General features: G+C 38.4%; 1 protein-coding gene across 7 annotated transcripts in view; it reads left to right on the forward strand.

The window, feature by feature from the left end:
- The window catches only part of dennd4c (DENN/MADD domain containing 4C), a 186,643-nt gene extending 177,243 nt beyond the window's left edge, over positions 1–9,400 (forward strand). For 6 of the 7 annotated variants that reach the window (XM_047048965.1, XM_047048961.1, XM_047048964.1 and 3 more), the window contains 5 exons: positions 4,651–4,788; positions 5,951–6,068; positions 6,397–6,550; positions 6,695–6,759; positions 7,417–9,400. In XM_047048965.1, the coding sequence (XP_046904921.1) occupies positions 4,651–4,788; positions 5,951–6,068; positions 6,397–6,550; positions 6,695–6,759; positions 7,417–7,553 (612 nt within the window). In that variant the 3' untranslated portion in view covers positions 7,554–9,400. The remainder of the gene's footprint in view (positions 1–4,650; positions 4,789–5,950; positions 6,069–6,396; positions 6,551–6,694; positions 6,760–7,416) is intronic. The other variant, XM_047048963.1, reaches the window with a different exon arrangement.
- The last annotated feature ends 1,325 nt before the right edge of the window (positions 9,401–10,725 follow it).

Genomic DNA, 10,725 nt, shown 5'->3' on the forward strand with positions numbered 1-10,725 from the left:
AGACGCAAAACTACACGTCCAATCCAAAAAATAAGGATATTTTCCGAGACTCGAGACCAGATATGTCCATTATATATCTGTGCGGTCAGAAATACGACTCTACCGGCAGTTTCAAAATCGTGTTCTTTTTGCTTTCTTTGACAAATTTGTCACCAGATTTGCATTGGTCTCTATCGGGCGAGAGTTGGACTTTGTCTCGCTTTCGTGGGTCTCTGAACAAATGTGTAAGTCTGTTGGAATCCACAGACAACTGTCTACAACCAGTACAAAATTAGCTTTCTAAAACTGGTTGTTCCCATCCTTGATTGTGATTGGCTATATCGAATTCCATGCCATTGTAAAATCCAGCATAACCTCACAGGTTGTCCTCATAACATTCTTTAACATTCCATATTACTGCGCAAAGATGTCCATCTGGCTGTTCCGTGGCAACGATTTATGTAGGAACTATACTTTGTAGTAGCGGAAGAATGACGGTTTATTATTAAACTATTTTGTTTCTAATTGTTTTTATTGATTAAACCATATCAAATATTTGTAGTAACAGTTTTAGAAAAGCAATAAGCCCCGCGAGTCCGTGGTTTACGCTGATTTTAGAACAGGTAAGGGGAGTTGTTAAGCACGACGCGAAGCGGAGTGCCGAAAACCCCCTTGAGAAATCCAAAAATGAAGCATGAAGAGTGAAAATTGTGGCAATGCTGACAAACTAGAAATCTTTTTTGAAGAAAATTTCGAAACTCCCCTCCACTTAAAGCGTTTCAGTCAGCACTCTAGGCTCTCACGTCTCAGGTTTTGAAAAACTCATGAAACACAATCAGTGATATTGAAAAAAGTTGAATAGATATCAAAAAGCAACTAAAAAATAGTTTAGGTTTTGTAAAAAATTTAAAATTTTAAGAAGTAGAAGAAGTTGAATAAAGATTCAAAGAACAATAGTTGCTGAAGCAGCATTCCAACAATAAAGATTCAAAGAACAATACTTGGAATGCTGAAGAAGCATTTTTATAATTGATTTTCAGGGAGTCAGATGGCTGAGCGGTGAGGGAGTCGTGCTAGTAATCAGAAGATTGCTGGATCGATTCCCCACCGTGCCAAATGACGCTGTGTCCTTGGGCAAGGCACTTCACCCTACTTGGGAATGTCCCTGTACTTACTGTAAGTCGCTCTGGATAAGAGCATCTGCTAAATGACTGAATGTAAATGAAAAACAGTTTGTCTGGTACAGCAACAAAGATTGCTTTGTTGCAGATCAAAATCTGCAACAAAGCAACCAAACAGGAAGTTTGGTCAAATCTCAGCAAATCTTTGAGATATCAACACCAAAGTTGGTATATCGGTTGAAGACACTACAACATGTTACCATGTGCAAAGGCAACTTCATACCTCCAAAAATGATTGATATAAAGCAAATCAAATTTATCGCTATTGCTAAAATAATGCTTTTCACATCTGCCGGTCAAAAGTGATTCAAAATTCAGTGATTGTGATTCAATCACAAGTTCATATGAAGACTCTTGAGAATGTTTAGTACACAAATATGAAAAAAAGTTGAATGTAACATGAAAAGTAGATTTATTGTGAATATTTCAAATATGCATGCTTGGCTAATTTCTTGAGCTTTTTTCCCAAATCCTCTCTCCCTCTGCTCCTCAGCGCACGTGCTCCAAATTCTCACACACACAAGGGGCCAGAGCCCTTGACACACGAGCAAGGTTTGGGAGACGCACACACAACGTGTCAGGACATTGTGGGCTAACCAAGCCCCCACCTTCACTCCTTGGTCTAGTAGCCATTCTAGATTAGTAGCCATTCTGTGGCTAGTTTGGCCATAGCTAATTCTACTGTTAAAAGAAACAGAAGGTCTTCTTCAGAACTATAAAGTTGAATCAACCAAACACAGCTTGGTCATTTTATCATCTTCTTTGGCACAATAAACTAAGGACTAGACTTTTAAGATAGCATGACCGATCAATTTGGTGAGGGAGGGTTCCTCCATAGACATTTGGTGACAGAGAATTTCAGACAATAACTTAAACATAGTCTAGCATTAAGAGTAAAGTAAAAAAATAGAATACAAATGTACTAATGGTTGTTGAAACTCAGTGCTCTGAGTTAGTGCATTGACAACCTCAAACAGCATGAGTCTGCCACTGGGCCTAATGAAAAGGCTAATTTGCAATGCAGCTATGGGAGGTTCTAGACCATTGGGGTGCCAAGCTGGGGCCAGTTATACTGTTAGAAAGGCCAGTTGCATTTAACATTATTGTTGTAGTCATATAGTCTTTTTTACAGCATAGCAGGCACTAAGAGGCAAAAGCAGTGGTGCGCAGAAATGTTTCATAGGAGTGGTGAAAAAGAGAAGCAGAACAGTGGAACACCATCCCACCACCATTATCTCTTATTCACTGTCATCTGTGTTGTATATCTGTAACTGCTATAGTATAAGCCTAAATTAAAGTTTCAAAGTGTAGTAATGCAGAATAGAGGAACCCAAAAAACTGTGCAGAATGGGCAGAAAATATTCTATTTTAGATTATATTGTATCAAGGACCAATTGGAGAAGAGGCCAAAGGATATTTACAATTGTAGTAGGCCATTGATGTTTTAAAAGTTCAGGGGTGTAATTTGTTGGATAAAAAGCCCCAACCCCCCACTCAATTGATGACAGAGAGGTGCTGACATTAAGTTAAACATAGTTATGCTTTAAGAGTAGAGTAAAACATAGAGACTAAATGTGTAAATGGATGTTGAAACTCAGTGCTCTGAGTTGGTGAATGTCAGTTTAGGAAATGGTAGCCTTTTAGGTTTAAAACAAATCTAATTTGATTGGAACTCTCTTTTAGTTGTATTTGACATTTAACAGACAGTTAATTAATTTAGCAAGTTCTTTGACTCCATAACACAGTAGCCTACATATGGTGTAAAAACACTGCAGTCAGATTTTCCAAAATTGCCAGCTTCGATGTTATCTTTATATATAGATGTAACTATATATGTAACTCTGCAACCATTTACCATATGGAGATAAACCTTTGGAAATGTCATCACAAGCATGATTTGCCGGTAGTTGCACAGTTTCGGCACAGCACCACATACTGGTCAGGTAATGCAAACAAATACTTTTTTTGCATCTCTTCTGATTCTCCGTGGCATACCAAGTCGAAAGATATCACTTTGTCCCGGGCCGCCATTTTAGACGTCGGCCATTTGGAATTTTCATAAAAAACGAACTGCTCGTTTGCCGTTTCTCCTATTTTCATGAAAATGTAATTTAATCATTTTCTGACCACAATTACCTTTAGACCACAATCACAGATATGTCAAAATATGACTGTATTAGAGCTGTTTATATTTGGGTCAAATCTGACGCTTGACACAGGAGAAAGTCTACATGATTTACCCTGCACCCCAATACTCCAAATTGGGGAACAAATAAATGTCAAGGACCCATAACATCCGACTTATGAATTGTTCTTGTGCTGTCCAAATTTGGGACAACCTTCAAAACTCTTCTTTTCTTGACCCTTAAGTCCAATTGTCTTGGTATACATGTGTAGAATACATGTCTTTCTATAGTTTGAAAAGGAATAAGGAATGCAATGCAAAATGGCTGAAAGGTAATGAGAATAGGATAGACATGTAAATGTCCACATTACCTCAATATCTTTGTGTCAATAAATCAAATATAACTTTGACTGATGATTTTTGAAACCTAATAGGCTTCAAGATGACATCATTCTGAAGTACCGTGCAAAATTTCACCTTGGTATGTCAAACATGACTAATTAAATTTATGATAATTTTGGACAGCGTCCGTGGTTGCTTGTCGAAGCATACATCATTTATATTTGTATTTTTATATTAATATATTGGGGGGGAAATTTTTACCAGATTTGTCCCCCCCATAATATATTATGATTACGGCCTTGCCATAGGCTATACAGTAAAGCAACAAAATGATATAGCGTTAGTTGACTTACTTGTTCGAGGTTTGTAGCTGGACCAAGGAGAGTTGGTACTGATCCAGACTACGGCTTTGTATTGGCCCAAGTTGAGGAAACAGTCGTCGCTGAAATGTTTGGCGCACACGTACACAACTTTGGTAAGTTGTGTCGGCGGATTTCCAGAGGAAATAAAATTAAGACACTGGTTCTTCAGAGGCTCGGATGAAAGAACTAAACAAATACTTTGGTTTTCATTTGTACATCCAAACACTGAACATGCTTCGTTCGTTTGCAAGCCATGAGGACAAAACAATATCGCTCAGTTTCTCATGGCAAATTGGCCAGATTCTCTGAGCGGGCAAAGCAGGGAAAGGGGAGGTAACCTTCCCTCTTTTGACGACCTAAGAGGAACATTTTCAAAACCGAGCGTTTGAGCTTTCGTTTCCTCAAAGGCGGAGAAGAATACTCAGGGCTTGGTTTACACCCATCAACATTTCTAGCCACTGGGGGACCAAAGGCAGGCTAGGGGAACTCATGTTAATGTTAAATAGCCTGCTAAAGTGAAATGTTCATGTCATGGGACTTAACACAAACTCTATTAGTATTATCTATTATTAGTATCTATTATTATTATTATTTATTAGACTTGAACTGTTATTTTGGTGAAATTATAATCATTTATGTATTCTTTGTGTTTGTATATCAGGTTATCTACACTCAAAAATTCCTGAGTCAGCATCCTATAATTTTCTGGAATCTGGTGTGGTATTTCCATCGTTTGGATCTGCCAAGTAACCTGGCAGGCCTCATTCTCACCTCTGAACACTGCAACAATGGAGTGCAGGTTGGTTCTTTCTCTCGCTCTCATTATGTTATTTTTATCTTAAATACAGATGCTTTCAATTTAATCTGGAGACAAAAGGCTTCATGTTATGCTATGGTATGTTTTTTTTTTGTTTACAGTTTAATCTAAGCAGCCATAAATAAAGGTTTTTAATCTAGCTTTGAAATGGTGTCAGCCTCCTTTGAAACAGGGAGTTTCAAAGTTCCCTGCCCCAGCAGTTTTTTTGTTGATTATGGGAACCGTTGATTATGGGAAGATAACCGGCATCTTGCGATCATAGTTTTCTCATTGGGTGATAGGGTGCAAGGATACCAGAGAGGTAAAGCGGTCCTAATCTGTGTATTGATTTGTAGGTTAGGAGTAGGACTTTGAAATGAGCTCTGGTTTTGGAGCCAATGTAGAGACGCGAGAGTAAATGTTATATGGTTGTATTTTCTGGTTCTAGTAAGCAGTCTTGCCTTTGAATTTTGCAACAGTCTAACATGTTTGATATAGGTACTTGGCAGGCCAGAGAATAATACATTGCAGTAGTCCAATTGGGATCTAACAAATGCATGTAAACATCATCCTTTTAGGGGAAATTTCTTATTTTAGTGATTTTGTGTACATGGAAAAATGCAGTTTCAGTACCTTAATATGGTATTCAAATGAGAGGTATGGGTCCACTGTCATTTTTGACCAGCTGGCCAGAGTTTGATCAGTATGTTTTATCCAAGCTGAGAAGTACAAAATTTGCTGTTGTTCTGCCATGAATTCAAATGAATGATCATAAGCAGGCTTCTGCAGAGCTGGATAACGACCCATTCATTTGAATCAGGTGTGTTGGAGCAGGGGAACATCTAAAATAGGCAGGATGGGATTCCCTGAGGACCAGGGTTGGGAAACACTACTCTAGGGATATGTATAGATGGGTGTCATCTGCATAGCACTGAAGATTTTCTCCAAAACTTCAAATTAAGTTTCCTAGTGACAGCATGTAAAGAAAATAGCAGAGGACCTAGGACAGAACCCTGCGGTACTGTACATTTTACAATAGAGCTCCTTTGTGAACGGCCGTCATAGTGGACAAATTGTGATCTGTCGGATGGATACAATGTATTTGTTTTTTTGTGTGTGTGTGATTTTTGTTCGTGCATGTTTATTTGTCCATGCTTCTTTGTAGCTCCCTCAGACATCTCTGTCTCAGGACAGTAAACAAGTATTTGTGCAGCTGTTGTGGGACAATATCAACCTCCACCAGGAACCTGGGGAACCACTCTACCAGCTCTGGAGAGCACTGTGTGAGTAGACACACAAACATTAAATACATCAAGATTCACAGATATGGGAAACCAGGAGAAGTTGAAGAAGAACCTTGGGAAGGCAATACAAGAATATATATTTCTAGGCTTACATTTTTGAATATTTATGGGAATGAAGTAAATTAAAGGAAATAAATGTGTGAAATTGTATACTGTGGTACTAATCCTGATACATATTTTGTAACATTCTTACTTAATATTACATTTTGGTAAGATAAAAAATCAAATCATTTCAATCTCTAAAAACATAAATTGATGAGAAAACCGTTTTCAATGAAGTTTACAATTTCCAGCTGTTGTTTTATAGGGGAAAAGAAGGGGACCTTGGCCCCAACAGACCACCAGGAGACAAGGACCCTGCTAAATAGTATTGTCAGAAGTATTCAGACCAACGATGTCTTTGGCCCCATTAACTTGCTAATTCGAGAGGTGAAACGCCACCCGGAAGTGAAACGCCAGAGGTGAGTTGTTTCATACAATCCTCTCACAAATGTTATTATATATATATATATTGTTACCACCTCATTGTTTTCAGATATACTAAGTAATGAATGATAAAAAGCTTCTTTTTTTGTGTGGGGGGTGGTATTCTCTGTGCCTCTCAGAAGCATCTACAGAGAAATACTGTTTCTTGCACTGGTGGCATTGGGACGGGAGAACATTGATGTGGGTAAGTTAATTGTATGGTGTAACAGTTACTAACAGGAACTGTACGACTGTTGAATGTTTGATCATCAAGCACATAGATATTGGCCACGTCGATGGTCCATACAAGTACTACAAGTAAATAATATAGTTTTTGTTAAAAAAATAGTCGTTTGAGATAAATTATCTGTAAATTAGCTTAATTATGGAAAGACATAACACCATTTTATATATATTTTATTAAGGGGTCAATATTCCCAATTGTATTTGATATCTCATTTTTTGTGTGTGTGCATTACCTAAGCCAGACCCAAGTTTGTCTATCCCAAGCACAAAATGAAAAGCATATGTAAAACTTGTCCTTGCTCATCTGGAGTAAAATACATCAATTAATGACAACTAATTAGCTGAATAATTTGGTGACAGGTGACCCTTTTTGCCTTTACACAGCTGTTATGCTTATGGTTGTAAATTAATATGTATTATGTACAACCAAAATGTTCACATAATGCATGCCAAATTGCATCTTTGGGACATTTTAATCTTAAATCAACTCTGAAATGTAGGTGGACGATTAGGATGTACAGAATAAATTGATGTCATGGATGAATGACTGTACATTCTAAGTACATTGTTTTTGTTATAAAAAGCTGAAAATTGTGTCTTTCATGTGTTTTTACAGAGGCCTTCGACAGGGAGTACCGTCAAGCCTATGATGAACTTAGTCCAGATCAGCTCAAGGTCCTGCTTCGCATTGACCAGCCTCCCAGCAACAATGTACAGTTGTGCCTTAAGTGCTTTGGAGCTCCTGTCATCTGACACTTCTCAGCTCATGAATTTCACATGTGGTTCTCACTTATAGTACATTGGGAGATTTACAAGAGAGGAGGGAAAATAGGTTGTTGTGATTGGTGTTAGGTTTTGGTGTAAGGGAGAAATTTTGTGCAGTGAACAGATTATTTCCACACGTTTATATCGTCCAAATATGATACTAAAAAGGTACTTTTCGACCCTGTCTTTTGTGTAAGGTTTTCATCTGCATAGATTTTCCAGTGTGCCAGTAACTCTGCTTATTTATCATCCCCCTTAGGGTGCTTTTAAGTAGAATTAAATCTGCTGTTAGTCCTTTAAAGTGCAGATGTCCATATGACTGTGCTTGTCCCAGCTTCAATCCATTCTCATTATTTGTTTAGCTATTTTGTCTACAATGGGAACATTTAAACCATATGCGTGTAGTTTGATGTCAGAATGCCGTCATCACTAAAATAATAACTTGTTGGTCTTAACAATGGATGTTGTGATTTTGTTGTAATGCATTTCTGGACAAGCAGTTTTTGTTGTGTCTTGTATTTGTTGGTTTATCACATAGATGGGAAATATTTGAGGTCATGGACAATCAATCAGTCAGATCAACTCAAAAACATTCCATGATATAAGTACACATGTCTTAAATACAAAATATCTGTGTATATAATCAGCTTTCCTTTCGTTTAGAAAGCCTAACTATAGAAATATCTAAGTAATTATGTCAAGGTTAGACAAAAAAAAGTATCTGTATTTTAGGAGGTTACAGTGCCTACAAATCAATCCCACAATTTTCACTTAACAGCACTAGGACTTATACTATATACTTTTTGTAGTATAGTACTGTTAGTACTGGCTGTTTTTGTACAATACATTTGATATGAAAAATATCACACATTTTAAACAACATTTACATGTAAAAATGAATTCCCAATTTTAACTTAATTTGGGGGTTATACGCAAACGACTGTGATATGATACTTTTTTTTCCTTAACCTTTTTGTGATTGTTTATTTTTCATTTTTAGCTAATCTTTCATCTGCTTGTAGGGATTCTAATAGAAATAAAATACATCTGTCTTAGAAAGCAAATCAGGTCACATTGCATCTTAATTTCAAATATTTTAATCATTGAACATATCTTCAGTAACACAATCTTATGTTGACATTAATTATTATGACCTCAAAAACATGGACATTTTGCAGATTGTATTTCCATATAAACTATACAAATTGTTTCGTGTTTTCATGTGTTGTGCACATTGTCTGCCTGTATTTACTTTTTAAGCTCAATATGTTACTATTTTTTTAAACTGGAAAATAAGCCTGCATTACATTCCTATAATTTCAAGTGACTTAGTGTCGAAACAGGTGCGGCAAGTGCGGCATCAAGCACGGTTGAAGGGTAAATAGATTTTGGGCTTACTGTTCACTGAAAATGTAGTGCCCTAATACAACTTGATGGGTTATTCTACAAATTACTCTGTTAATGCAGAACATTTAGTACAAATCTACCAATTTAATAACCGAAATGATTTAGAATCCAACACATATTGGCAGAAATGTTACAACAAAATATAATTTAATGTAATATTGATTGTTGATATGATTCCCCATGTATGAATGTATTTACATTAAAATACTTTCCAGAGAAGTAAATGCAACATGTTAAGGAATAATAATAATAACATGCCCATCTTTGCAAATGGTTTCAATGATCATGTTATGTTCTGTAGAATAGATATGAATATCTACATAACTTCTGGAGTGACCGATTTGTAACATGTTGAATGATTAATACAAATTATAAATACAAATGTGTTTTGTTTAAATGTAATTAAATAAAAAATATACACCCCAAAAGATGATTCTTAAATAACACACCAAAATGTCTGTTTGAAGTTATAGCTATGCTGTAGGTACAACATTTATTCAGAAAGGTTTTTAAAATGGTACTAAACCATTATTTTACTTTATTTTACGTGACAATTTATTTTACGTGTTAAAAAGGACACCAAAGAATTCTGTTTAATTGAATAACAAGCCAGTGAGACGGGCGGCGGCCGATGGCGGGGGCCTTGGCGGCCCGATCCTCGGCTGCAGAAGCTAGCTCTAGGGACGTGGAACATCACCTCGCTGGCGGGAAAGGAGCCTGAGCTGGTGCGCAAGGTAGAGAGGTTCCGGCTAGATATAGTCGGCCTCGCCTCAACGTACAGCATCAGCTCCGGAACCAGTCTCCTTGAGAGGGTCTGGACTCTCTTCCATTCTGGAGTTGCCCTCGGTGAGAGGCGTCAATCTGGGGTGGGAATACTTGTTTCCCCTCGGTTCGGCGCCTGTTTGTTGGTGTTCACCCCGGTGGATGAGAGGGTAGCCTCCCTCCACCTTAAGGGAGTTTGTGCTTACGCACCAAACGGAAGCAGAGAGTACCCACCCTTTTTGGAGACTCTGCTGGGAACGGCTGGTAGAATCCCCTGTCAGAAGGAGCTTCAACTCCCACCTCCGGGAGAGCTTCGGTCATGTCTTGGGGGGGGGGGGGGGGGCCGGGGACATTGAGTCCGAATGGGCCATGTTCCAGGCCTCCATTGTTGAGGCAGCTGACCGGAGCTGCGGACGCAAGGCGGTTGGTGCATGTCGCGGCAGTAACCCTCGGACCCGGTTGTGGACGCCGGAGGTGAGGGATGCGGTCAAGCTGAAGAAGGAGGCCTATCGGACTTTATTGCCGAGTAGCAGCTGATGTGTACCGGCAGGCCAAGCGGAATGTGGCTTTGGCAGCGCGAGACAGCACACCTGATTCAAATGAATGGGTTGTTATCAAGCTCTGTGGAAGCCGGGTAATGACCATTCATTTGAATCAGGTGTGCTGGAGCAGAGAAACATCAAAAACATGCAGGACAGGGGCTCTCGAGGACCAGGATTGACCACCCCTGGCCTAAGGCAATAAAAGTCTGCGATAAAAAATGTATAAAAATAAGCTGTGTTCTTCGCAATGCATGTCAGCGAATATGTTCTCAATAGTATGTTTCAAGTAGGCTACAGCTGAACCTTCATTCTGTTTTGATCAATAGTAATCTAGATGATGAGCGTGTCTTCTTGTCTGATCAATACGCAACTGTGAGGTGCGCGAATGGACAGAGCGGCCAGTAAACTGTAATTAAAGTTTGATTAACGATTTCTAAAGCAGCCTCCAT

Source organism: Hypomesus transpacificus, chromosome 25 (genome assembly GCF_021917145.1).
Source record: "Hypomesus transpacificus isolate Combined female chromosome 25, fHypTra1, whole genome shotgun sequence".
In the NCBI taxonomy this organism is placed as follows: Eukaryota; Metazoa; Chordata; class Actinopteri; order Osmeriformes; family Osmeridae; genus Hypomesus; species Hypomesus transpacificus.